General features: G+C 40.7%; 1 protein-coding gene across 20 annotated transcripts in view; it reads left to right on the forward strand.

Annotated features, from left to right (window-relative positions):
- DCAF6 (DDB1 and CUL4 associated factor 6) overlaps positions 1 to 7,571 on the forward strand; it is a 139,462-nt gene extending 131,891 nt beyond the window's left edge. For all 20 annotated transcript variants that reach the window (XM_063625099.1, XM_063625087.1, XM_063625097.1 and 17 more), the window contains one exon: positions 7,106 to 7,571. In XM_063625099.1, coding sequence (XP_063481169.1) covers positions 7,106 to 7,170 — 65 coding nt within the window. In that variant the 3' untranslated portion in view covers positions 7,171 to 7,571. The remainder of the gene's footprint in view (positions 1 to 7,105) is intronic.
- Positions 7,572 to 13,000: the final 5,429 nt, after the last annotated feature.

Raw genomic sequence — 13,000 nt, forward strand, 5'->3', positions numbered from 1 at the left:
ACATGCTAAGAAATGAAACATAAGAAATGAAACATACCTCAGTTTGCTATTTGAATATTTTTTTGTTTTAGATAAAGTGTGAGGTGCAATGCCACAGATACATAAAAATGCATATATTACAACTAATGTTCAAGAAGGAATTGAATAATTTATAACAAAAGAAAAGGTCTAGTATCTGTTATAATCAGAATATATTTATCAAACAAAAGAGTTTTATCACTCTTCACTGATTTCATAAATGTCTATACGTTTGGTATTAGCTATCATTTAATAATAATATCTACCATTTATAAAGTAACTATAATGTGTCAGGCTTATACTAATTATTTCACAGCTTTATCCTCATTTACCTCCAATCCTTTACAGAGTAGGTTATTTGTAATAACTTAGCCCAAGTCACACAACTGATAAATATTAAAGCCAGAATTTGAAATTAGCTTCCAAGCCCTTACTCCCTTTTGACCTATAAACTTCACTTACAGGAATATATTCAAATTATTCATATGACATGCAAACCTCTGGATGATCTAATCTCAAACTATTCTAGCTGATTTACAGCATTCTTTTCTTCTGTGACTACTCCATCCACACTGGCCCTCTTTGATTTTTGGGGATACACCAAACTCTTTCCCACCTCAGGGTTTTTATAATCGTGCTGTCCCCTCCCATCTTCACTCTGTTAAGATAACTTCTTGGCCGGGCGTGGTGGCTCACGCCTGTAATCCCAGCACTTTGGGAGGCCGAGGCGGGCGGATCACGAGGTCAGGAGATCGAGACCACGGTGAAACCCCGTCTCTACTAAAAATACAAAAAATTAGCCGGGCGTGGTGGCGGGCGCCTGTAGTCCCAGGTACTCGGAGAGGCTGAGGCAGGAGAATGGCATGAACCTGGGAGGCGGAGCTTGAGTGAGCCGAGATCATGCCACTGCACTCCAGCCTGGGTGACAGAGCGAGACTCCATCTCAAAAAAAAAAAAGATAACTTCTTACTGTAAGAACTGCATAAGCAGTGAATTAAATATCACTTCCTCAGAGAGAGTGGGGAATGGAGACAAGTATTCCACAGAAAGTAGGCAGCGTATAGCATTTTTCTAAGCCCTAGAGGAGAGAAAGTGTAGCACATCTGACAAATTGAAAGAAGACCCATTATGTTTGTAATAAAAGAATTAGAAAATAATCCTCAAATGTAAATATTAACTTTTACCAGGAAACAGAGAAAACTTCAAATGGTGAAAACAACAACAAAAATAAACCTGGAATGTAAACAAAAAATGTTAGCAGACCAACAAAATGTTTTTGTAATACTTCTTTGGGTTCCTGTATTATTAAATTGTAATAACACTGTAACTTTTTTAAAATGTATTTTGTTCAATAACAGCAAGTAACCCTTAAAATTCATCCATTTGAATTTCACATTTGAGGAAGCAGCATTTTAAAACAAGAAAAACATTTACTGGTAATGACACCTAAAATGTGCTTACTCTTATCTAGTGGATGGCTCTTCCTCAGTAGTTTTCCTGCAGAAAATTAATTCTCTTTTCAATTGCACAAAAATCTATTTGTGCTAGTGTAGCAATGGTTGGTTAGTTAATAGCCACTACCATCCTTCTTTGGTTTTAGAATTAGATAAGATGTTTTTAATATAAAAATTCTCTTTCTTTCATTTCTTTTTGCCAGCAATCAAAAAGACAATTTCTAGTTGGTTTAGTCAGCTTATCTTCTGGCTTCTCTTGTACAAAATACTAGATAGAATAAAGTGCCCAAGAGTTAACATTTCTGCTGCCCTTATCTTTAAGATATCTAGTTATTTGATGGGTCAGTTAGTCAACCACTCTTTTCCTCTCCTATCCAGTGTCCTGCAGTCCAAGTACAATAATATGTGCATATTCAGGAGAGTTAAAAATGGACTTGGATCAAATAAGCACATGGTAGCCACAAAGTACCTCTCGGCTCATCCATCACTCCAGAAGTCTTCCTAGGAAGTGCAGGGAATAGATACGAGACAGTTTCTTTCTGTTGGGGCTGTGATTTTTAATGAAGGAGCCTCTTAAAATCATCTGTAGGGGTTTTACAAACTACAAATACTTACCTAGGTCTCACCTGCTAAAGATTCTGGTTCATTTTAGCTGGATAGAGATTAAGCTTCTACATTTTTTTTTTTTTTTTTTTTTGAGACGGAGTCTTGCTCTATCACCCAGGCTGGAGTGCAGTGGCCCGATCTCGGCTCACTGCAAGCTCCGCCTCCCGGGTTCACGCCATTCTCCTGCCTCAGCCTCTCCGAGTAGCTGGGACTACAGGCGCCCGCCACCACGCCCGGCTAATTTTTTTTGTATTTTTAGTAGAGACGGGGTTTCACTGTGGTCTCGATCTCTTGACCTCGTGATCCACCCGCCTCGGCCTCCCAAAGTGCTGGGATTACAAGCGTGAGCCACCGCGCCCGGCCTAAGCTTCTACATTTTTAAAAAGCAACCAAAGTTAATCTCATGAATAATGCACTAAAGACTGCTAGTCTAGTGGCCACTTGAGATGGAAAGGCAGTTCTGACATCCCTGGAAGCTTTGAGAGGCTTTGGAAAGATGGTAATGGTTTGCACAGATCATTCTAGACTCCTCTAGAATGTCTTAGAATCACTTTACTGCCCTGCTTAAAATTCTCCTTTGCCCACACGTGTTCTTAGGGTAGAGTCCAAATGTGTTAACATGTCTTATAAAACCCTGCATTATCTCTTGACATTCTTCCCATTATACCTCTGGATCTTGGCACAGATATTTATCATTTCTCTGTCATGGGTTTGCAAAGCCTGTCATCCTATTGAGATCACAATCACTTATTAAATCATTCACAGATTGACTCCATCAGTAAGTGATACTAACTTTACTCCAGAATAGACCTAATATTTATATACCCTTGATCTCCCTGCCTACTTCTCTTGTCCTCATACAGTCTGATTTTCACACAGCAGCCAGAGGGATCCTTTCAAAACAGGTCAGTTAATTTTTTTGTTAATAACCAGGTATGGTTTCTATTGTAACCACTCAACTCTGCCATTGTAATGCAAAAACAGCCATAGACCATATGTAAATGAACAGGTATGGCTCTGTTATAATAAAACTTAATTTTTAAAAACAGAGCCAGGTACAGTGGCTCATGCCTGTAATCTCAGCACTTTGGGAGGCTGAGGCAGGTGAATCACCTGAGGTCAGGAATTCAAGACCAGCCTGGCCAACATGGCAAAACCCCATCTGTACAAAAATAAAAAATAAAAAAAATTAAAAATACAAAAATACAAAAATTAGCTGGGCATGGTGGTGCACACCTGTAATCCCAGCTACTTGGGAGTCAGAGGCAGGAGAGTCGCTTGAACTTGGGAGGTAGAGGTTGCAGTGAGCCAAAATTGTGCCACTACACTCCAGCCTGGGTGACAGATCGAGAGTCTGTCTCAAACAAAACCAAAATCAGGCAGTGGGCTGTATTTGCCCATGGGCTATAGTCTGCTACCACCTTTTTAAAACACAAATTAGATACTACCCCCTCTTAAAATTCTCAGGGACTCCCTATTGCTCTTAAAGTAAAACCCAGACTTCTTACTCTGGCCTTCAAGGTCCTACATGACATACATTCTGCCAACCTCTGACTTCCACTCAGTCCACCTTTTTTTCTAGCTCACTGCATTTTAGCCATACTGGCCTCTCTTCCTCAAACTCATCAAGCTTAGTAGCACATTTAGGACCTTTTCACTTGTTCCTCTGCCCAACTTTGCCCCCAGGACTTCACATACAGTTGAGGTCTTAGCTCCAATATCACCTCCTTGGAAAAGTCTTCCCTGGTAGCACGGTGGCTCACACCTGTAATCTCAGCACTTTGGGAGGCCGAGGCGGGTAGATCACGAGTTCAGGAGATTGAGACCAGCCTGGCCAACATGGTGAAACCCCATCTGTACTAAAAATACAAAAATTAGCTGGGTGTGGTGGCACGTGCCTGTAGTCCCAGCTACTTGGGAGGCTGAGGCAGGAGAATCGCCAGAACCCAGGAGGTGGAGGTTGTAGTGAGCCGAGATCGCACCACTGCACTCCAGCCTGGTGACAGAGGGAGAATCAGTCTAAAAAAGAAAAGAAAAGTCTTCCCTGGTCACCCAATCTAAAGTTGTTTTCTGTGTCTTCTCGTATCTTCCCTCTCACTTAGTCATTCTTGTTCATTGCCTTATTTTCCTCAAGTACGTATCACTCTTAAGCTTTAATTTCTTTATTTATTGTCTTATTACAGCTTAGAGGAGAAAAATACAGGTGGTACCTTGTTTGTTGTCTATCTTCCTCCTTAGAAAGTAAGCTTATAAAGAGCAGAGACCCAGTTTGTCTTAATTTGCAGCTGGGTCTTTAGGCTCCTAAAACAGTGCCTACCACGTAGTAGTTGCTTAACAAATATTGAGTATTCTGGTAAATAAGTACACATCTAGTATCAAATCTCTAGCTAACAATGAGTTTGTATTATTTCTTTTAAAGAAAGTAAATAAATTCTTTGTAAAGGGTAGCCTGGAAAATACAACAGTGTTTTTTGTGGAACACAGGCTTCCATTGGGAATTTTTTTTTTTTTACCTGCGTTCTCTCCCTCTGCAGCAAACTCAGTATCTCTTCATATCATATCTTCCCCAGCCAAAAATAATTTCCTGAAGAAATATTCTAACAGAGAATAAAAGGAACCTTTCTACAAATGTAAACCTTATTTACAAAAGCAATTGACATTGTTACTTTTGAAAAACAGTATACGTAGACATCCTGGCTAACATGGTGAAACCCCGTCTCCTCTACTAAAAATAAAAAAATCAGCCGGGTGTGGTGGCACGCACCTGTAGTTCCAGCTACTCGGGAGGGCGAGACAGGAGAATTGCTTGAACCCAGGAGGCGGAGGTTGCAGTGAGCCAAGATTGCGCCACTGCACTCCAGCCTGGGCGACAGAGTGAGACTCGGTCTCAAAAAAAAAGAAAAAGAAAAACAGTATACATAGAAGTGATTCTTATTTCCAGTTTTTCTTTAAAAGAACACACTGTTCTTCAGACCTCCTTGTCTATAATTGCCAACCAGAGATTTGTGTGTTAACTGCTTTGCAGCCTTACTACTTCAGTAGCATTTCATGAACAGAAAATTTAATTAATTCTGAGAAGTTGGGCTTACATTCTGGAAGAGGTGACTATGCACCAGTTAAATGAATTGGATTTGAGGGGAGAACAACTATTCTGCTTTCCTCATTTCAGAAGCCACTGTCACTTACTCTGTGACCTATCGTAAAAGACTCTTGGCCCTCATTTGTCTCTTTATCATGTGCCTCTGAGTGTAAAAGTCTAACCTCTACTGCAAACTCCCTGATTTAAAGGCTGTGACATTTTTTTCTTAACTCTCTATTATCCCATCTTCTTTATAATGTGAAAACCAAAAGAAATTTGAGTAAGAAGCCTGCCAACTTTGAGGTAGGCCGTTACTGCTTCATCATGCTCTAACGTGACAGGATGGGTTTCTTGAATATATTCAGTCATACTCAGGATTCCCATTCCTGAGCCCTACTTAAGTAGAATAGCAACTTCATGTTTTGTTTTCTCTTGAAAGTATCACACAATAAAAACAATATAATTCTTTTTACACTAATATCCCTTAGGTAGCCTTTTATTGGTCAAATTCTTCCACTGTGTTTAAATTCCTTACTGATCTATAAAGGTCTATTCAAATCTTATTTTGTTCATTTATTTTATAAATATGTATTGAATACTTTGTATTTTATAGATCAGTAAGGAATTGAATGCTTATTTGTATTCAATACCTATTTGTGTAATTAAGGTTATAAAGGTTACACATACATTATCTCATTGGTTTGACATTGGATTAGAGTTGGCATAGAGGAGATTTAATCTAATTCACTTGGACAATTAAACAATTAAAAGGGACATACAGTCCCTTCAGTGTACTGTTCTTGGTGCTGTTGACCTAGGATCCAGTGGGAGCATTTAATCCTGTGTAGATAATAAATAAAATCTCAGGATTCAGTCTTCTCTTGCTGTTGACAGTGTGACTGAACTGTTTTCCTTATGCTTAACCTTAATATTTTCCATGTTACTATGTGGAAATGTTTCTGGGGCAGAAACATCCTAGTTCCATCTCAGTGGTGGTAGTGATTTTATGCTGTCGCCTTCTTCACAATACCCTCATGTAATGTATCTTACCTTCATACAACTTATATTCATTTATTCAGTAAACCTTCATTGAACATCCTATACTAGGCTCTGAGGATATAAAGATAAAAAGAAGTAAGTCCTGCCCTCCAGGAACTCACAGTCTGGTCTGCAGGAAGACATGCAAACAACTATTACTGTAATTAGGATCATCATTATAAAGTTCATACAAGATATTCTAGAATGTGGAGGAGGGAGTTCATAATTCTGCAGATAGCCTGTTTGGAAATGTCCAGGAAAAGTTTCACAAAGGGGATAATAGTTGTATTGAGATGAGTAAACCTTTATAGCTAAAGAATTGGGCAAAAGTATCCCAAGCAGAGGAACAGCAAGTGTAAATCCTGAAAACTTGAGAGAGCATACTGTACTCACCAGTTTGTAAGTTTATATTCACTTGAGTATTTAACCTAAATAAGCTCCTTGAGACCAGAAACTTATATCTGTTTTGGTCACCATTGTATTCTCAGGTTTTATCACAGTGCCTGGAACATAGTATTTAATTTAAAAAAATCTTTTTACAAACAGAATTACACAAATCCTCAACAATGGTCCACATATTTTCTCTCACACAGCTGCCTCCTCACTCCCCTTTGCAGCACCTGATGTACCTCCTTAGAAACCTATACTCCAAAGAACACTGTTTGACAACCACTGCAGTAGAACATAATATATCAAGATTTTGGGAGTGGGTTTCTTTTTTCATTTTTACATGTTTTAGAATAACATGCATAATCAAAGCTAATAATACTGTGTTTTCTTTACTCTTTTATTTGCCTCTAAAAAACATCCACACATAGTGGTGAACTGATTTTTAATGCATTTTAAATAAAAGTCATTGAAAAATATTAATAATTGTAATTACTAAAAGTATTTCTCTTTGTGTTTCCAGACCGGTTGGAGGGTGACAGATCAGAAGGCTCTGGTCAAGAGAATGAAAATGAGGATGAGGAATAATAAACTCTTTTTGGCAAGCACTTAAATGTTCTGAAATTTGTATAAGACATTTATTATATTTTTTTCTTTACAGAGCTTTAGTGCAATTGTAAGGTTATGGTTTTTGGAGTTTTTCCCTTTTTTTGGGATAACCTAACATTGGTTTGGAATGATTGTGTGCATGAATTTGGGAGATTGTATAAAACAAAACTAGCAGAATGTTTTTAAAACTTTTTGCCGTGTATGAGGAGTGCTAGAAAATGCAAAGTGCAATATTTTCCCTAACCTTCAAATGCGGGAGCTTGGATCAGTGTTGAAGAATAATTTTCATCATAGTGAAAATGTTGGTTCAAATAAATTTCTACACTTGCCATTTGCATGTTTGTTGCTTTCTAATTAAAGAAACTGGTTGTTTTAAGATACCCTGAATTTGACTTTTTATTTAATGCCTTGCTACTTTGACCCAGTTTTCCAATCTCTCCTGTAGCATACGATGACTATTTTTCTATATTTTCTAGATTTAACAACCTTTTCCTTTTTTACTTGTGTAGGATAGAATCACATAGAAGGACTTCCTTCATTTCTCTTTCCAAGGTACAGCTGACCCTTGAGCAACCCAGGGGTTAGTGGCACCAGTCCCCCTCACAGTTGAAAATTCATGTGTAACTGTTGACTTCCCAAAAACTTGACCATTAACAGCCTGTTGATCGCAAGCCTTACTGATAGCATGGTCAATTAACACATATTTTGTATATTATATGTATTATATACTATACTCTTACAATAAAGTAAGCTACAGAAAAGAAAGTGTTATTAAGAAAATCATAAGGAAGAGAAAACATTTACTGTTCACTAGGTGGAAATCGATCATCATAAATGTCTTCATGTTGAGAAGGCCGAGGAAGAGGGAGGCGTTGGTCTTGCTGTCTCAGGGATGGCAGAGGAAATCCACATGTAGGTGGATCTATGTAGTTCAAACCTGTGTTGTTCAAGGGCCAACTATACTTTATTTTTACCCCCCGTCGTTATCTCTCCTGATTAGTGGAACCTCATTACACAAATAAAGGAGTTAGTTTTCAAGCAGAAATGACTGAGAGCATCACGGGTAGCTCACATAGTAGCATAAACTAGCCCTGAAGGAAATGGCTTCTGGCTTACCTCTTACTCCAGATTTTAAATTTCACTGCAAGTTATTGACCATCCAGTCTAATTTCTGCTCTTCCTTAACTCTAGTATCCTCCTCCATTCAAGTCATCTACACCCAGGCCTACATATCCTATAGGTTATGACCCAAAACTGCTCCTGCAGACCTAACCCTTCAGTCATCCTCCCTCGCTTCTACTAAATTTTCATTCTGCTGGTATCTTCCCCTCAGTCTATTCACATGCTCACGTCTCTTCAGTCCATTCACAAAGTAAATCTTTTCTTAACACCAAATTATTCTCTATATACTTTCTGATTTCTCTCCTCCTCTTGTCATCCATATGAGCACAGTACATGTCCATGGCTTCTCTTTGCTACTTTCTTGATATACAAAGCCACTTCCAGAACCCAGACCTGCCAGGTGGAAGTGAGGCAGTTAGTTTGCTGCCTCATAATATCTTGGAGGCAAAATCACAAGCATGGCAGAGTGTTGTGTTTAGTGGTCCACGATTTCAAAGGCACTCTCACTGTCACACACACCCTCACACACACGCTTGGCCTTTGCTATTGGAGGTTTCTGGGACGGCACATCATTTCTCCCTTTTAGTGGGAAAAGTCTTTGAGCTTCCAATTCAGTGGGCTTTTAGAAACTGTCTCACTTGTGAAGGACAGAAATAAACCCAGCAACTTCTCCATGACCTATAGTCCAGCCAGTAACTATCTTCACTATACCTCCTTGCCAGCCAGCAGCTGGAGAAGACATTGAATTACATGCTGGACTGATCATTGAACTCATCTTGAAACAGCCATTCAGTGCTGCCAAAATTATAACACTGACACAAGAAAGAAAATGGAGTTGTCAAGGTCAGAGCTGTGGACCATATGACAGCTTATCCCTCACCATCAGCACCAGCCTTGAGCTCTAGCTTTTGCTCACACTCTGGAAGTGGGTATCATACCATTGGTGACTATACATGGTGGCTGAAAGAGGCCATTGCCAATGCAAATACGATGGCTTGCCATGGTCATCTCAAACCTGGGCCCCTGTCTGTTGATGCTTTTAGTGTTTGTGCTGTTAACAGCTGCCCTTTTTTGTTGAAAGTAATCAATCTCTTATTGTTTAATTAGCAGATAGATGAAATGTTCCTATTATTTTCAGGAATCTAAATATCTTGGAGAGAAAGGACAAAGTCAGATACTGAGAGTAAGACAATATCTCCTGGCTGAGCCACGACTGGTCTCACGGACCAGTCAGTAGTCAAGCAGAGCATCCCTCTTCCATATGGAGAACAAGGATCTCCTCCACAGCCAGAGACATCTGCTGCTGAGAAGGTTAGCTTTTTGTGTAGAGGAAAAATAACTGCAGTAGGTTATTACTCAGTAAGCTCAGTAGGTTCAGTTGGACTTCAACATCCAGCTTGACAAAGGCACATATGTATCCACATTAGGAAACGTAAATGATCAAGAGGATAAAGAAATCAGAGCTTTAGCCAAACAAGGTCACTTCATGACTTCCGTAAAGCGCAAGGGTCTTAGTTTCTGGTTTTCAGTTATGTATCTTGCTCAAGCCACCTGACTTCTCTGGGTTTGTTCTCTCTCTAAAGGGGGGTGGTCATATTTGCCCTACCTATGTCACGGGCTGTTAGGGCAAGATGAAGCCATAAGATTGACAAGTTGTTATACAGGATAACTGAAAAGATGACTAAGCACACAGTATGTCATTCCTTCCACTGTAATAAGACAGTAACAGGGATGTGCTATAGCGTGGTGTTGGGAAATTGACAGGACAGAGGAGACTGGAGGACTAGTGGGGTGAAGGAGTATCTGTCAGGAAAAACAATAGAAGAAAGTCAAAATGGTATTCATCTGCTCTAGTGCAGGATGTTGATGGGGGAGAGCGGGGCTATGGGAACTCTACTTTCTGCTCAGTTTTGCTGTGAATCTAAAACTGCTCTAAAAAAATTTTTTTTTAAAGTATTTGTTGGCCAGGCACGGTGGCTCACACCTGTAATCCCAGCACTTTGGGAGGCCGAGGTGGGCAGATCACGAGGTCAGGGGTTCGAGAGCAGCTGACCAACATGGTGAAACCCTGCCTCTACTAAAAATACAAAAATTAGCCGGGCATGGTGGCATGTGCCTGTAATCCCAGCTACTTAGGAGACTGAGGCAGGAGAATAGCTTGAACCGGGAGGCAGAGATTGCAGTGAGCTGAGATCGCGCCATTGCACTCCAGCCTGGGCAACAGAGCTAGACTCCATCTCAAAAAAACAAAAAATAATAAAAAAAAGTATTTGTTAAATGAACTGGCTCCCCCACCCACAGTGATTTTGCAGTTTTGATGGTGTATATTGCTCAGAAGCAGGGCAAGCCAGACAAGCCGTCAGGAGGCAGCAAAGAGAGAAAACATTCTACAGTGGCAGAATTCGCAAGTCCCGGCTGCTTCCAAGATTGGGTGTGTGTCAGAGGACCCCAGAAAGCTCAGCAAACTGGACCCTAGAGCCACCATCCACTTGGAAGATGATTTCAGTGGTAGCAGGTAAGGGGGTCAGGAAAAGGTGGGTTTCGTGCCCTGAGGTGGTTCTGAGTCTCAATGGTAACGATAATCTGCCTCTTGCCCTCTTTGACTTTATGGGATAGAAAATACATCTGTGGATGGATAGACAGGGCATAGCTCCCATAAAAACTTTGGGTTAAGAGTGTTTGTTGGGCATGGTGAGAAGTAGGTCATTTAAACAGTTATCTGAATTTAATTGCCGTGGAGGAATTTATGAAAAATGCATGGAGGAGTATTTGCAGGTGACTGGTATGGGCACTCTCCCACCAATTCTGCAGCAATCCACCCCTTTCTGCTCAGTCTCCCTCGCTTTAGCCCATGGGAAGGGAGGTTGGCAATAGGGATATGGCTGCAGAAAATGGGAGAAAGGCAGAGGCACCCAACAAAGTCCACAGACCACAAGTCCAAGTACAAATTCACCATTTCCACAGCTATACACATACCAAAAACATATTTAAGCAGGTAAACAAAAATTCCAAATACACTATAAATACTGATTTATAATAATCCTAAACATTTTTTAACCTTAAAAAAATCATCCAAAGACTTCAAGTTAAATATGTTTCAGGATTAGCCAGGGATTTTTGTTTTTCGAGGGTTGGCTTTTAACCACTTCTTCATCCAGGGGTCTATTATGGGAACACAACACAGTCCTCTATCCCTTAAGCATGCAGGTTCCTTCTACTGCTCTCAGTGTGGTCTTGTCTGCCAGGCCTGTGATTCTCCCTAGGACTGTCTTTTCCTCTGGGAGGACTGACTCACCTGTGATTTGTGGTATTTCAAACTAGTGAAAAAAGGAAAAACAAAAGTGGCATTTGATTCCTAAGCTATTAATACTACCCAGGAAAATGCTTGCTGAGAGAAATGAACACAGCTTTGTGTATTGCATTCTAAAAATAACACTGACCAAAATTGTGCTTTGGCCATCTTGTGCAGATTTGAGTTTGTGCTTTGATATTTGCAAAGGAATCTTCAAGGTATTGGAAATACTTTGGGATCTACAGTATTTGTTAGATACTTTCCAGTGAGTCCAGTCACTTTCCTTGGGCCTTCAGTATTTTTTAGGTCTGGCTAGCAGATATTAATATCTCCCAAGATCCTCGGTTTATAATAGTTCTACCTACCTAATAAAGCCATGCTGGCCTGTTCTATGATATTGATGACTCTTAACTATCCCTCATCTTCCTTGACCTGTAAGATGGCTCCTTGCTTTTCTCAGCCCCTTGGCCAAGACTTGGAGTTTGGCTCTGACTCTGGCTTAACTTACTTTGAGACCTCAGACAATTGCCCTGGATTCTGTGTCCCCTCTCCCAACCCACAAGGACAGTATGGCTTTGCCCCTTCTTGTAGGCATATATGGCTGATCACAGTCACTCTCCTTTGCCTACAGCGAAGACAGTAATTTCCTCTCTCTCCCACAGGCTCCATCTGGGGTTCTGCATATATTGTGAGTAGCATCCCTGCCCTGCCTCTTAGGGGCTTGTAGGATTAGGGATTCTGTGAACCCAAGAGCCACAGCCAGGCAGTCACTCTGTCACTACAGGACAGAGCTGTCCTCAGCAACCAAGGGCATTTCTCAAGAAGAATGTCCTTTCTGGACTGTAAGAAGGTCAAGCTGTATTTGTGCTATGACTGGGAACTTTACACCAGGCCCTGGGGGTTTGATCATCTTTGATAGTCATTCAGGACAAATTAGAATGCTTTTATCTTTGTACAAACAGGCCAGTAGCATAAAAGATAGTCTTTTTCTTTCCTTTTTTTTTTAGGCAGAGTTTCGCTCTTGTTGCCCAGGCTGGAGTGCAATGGCGCGATCTCGGCTCACTGCAACCTCCGCCTCCTGGGTTCAAGTGATTCTCCTGCCTCAGGCTCCCGAGTAGGTGGGATTACAGGCACCCACCACCACGCTCAGCTAATTTTGTATTTTTAGTACAGATGGGGTGTCTCCATATTGGTCAGGCTGGTCTCGAACTCCTGACCTCAGGTGATCTGCCCATCTTGGCCCCCCAAAGTGCTGGGATTACAGGCGTGAGCCACCGCACCCAGCCAAGGATAGACATTTTTAATAGAAAATCTCATTGGCCGGGTGCAGTGGCTCAAGCCTGTAATCCCAGCACTTTGGGAGGCCGAGGCGGGCGGATCACGAGGTCAGGAGAT

Source organism: Symphalangus syndactylus, chromosome 12, assembly GCF_028878055.3.
Source record: "Symphalangus syndactylus isolate Jambi chromosome 12, NHGRI_mSymSyn1-v2.1_pri, whole genome shotgun sequence".
Classification (NCBI taxonomy): domain Eukaryota; kingdom Metazoa; phylum Chordata; class Mammalia; order Primates; family Hylobatidae; genus Symphalangus; species Symphalangus syndactylus.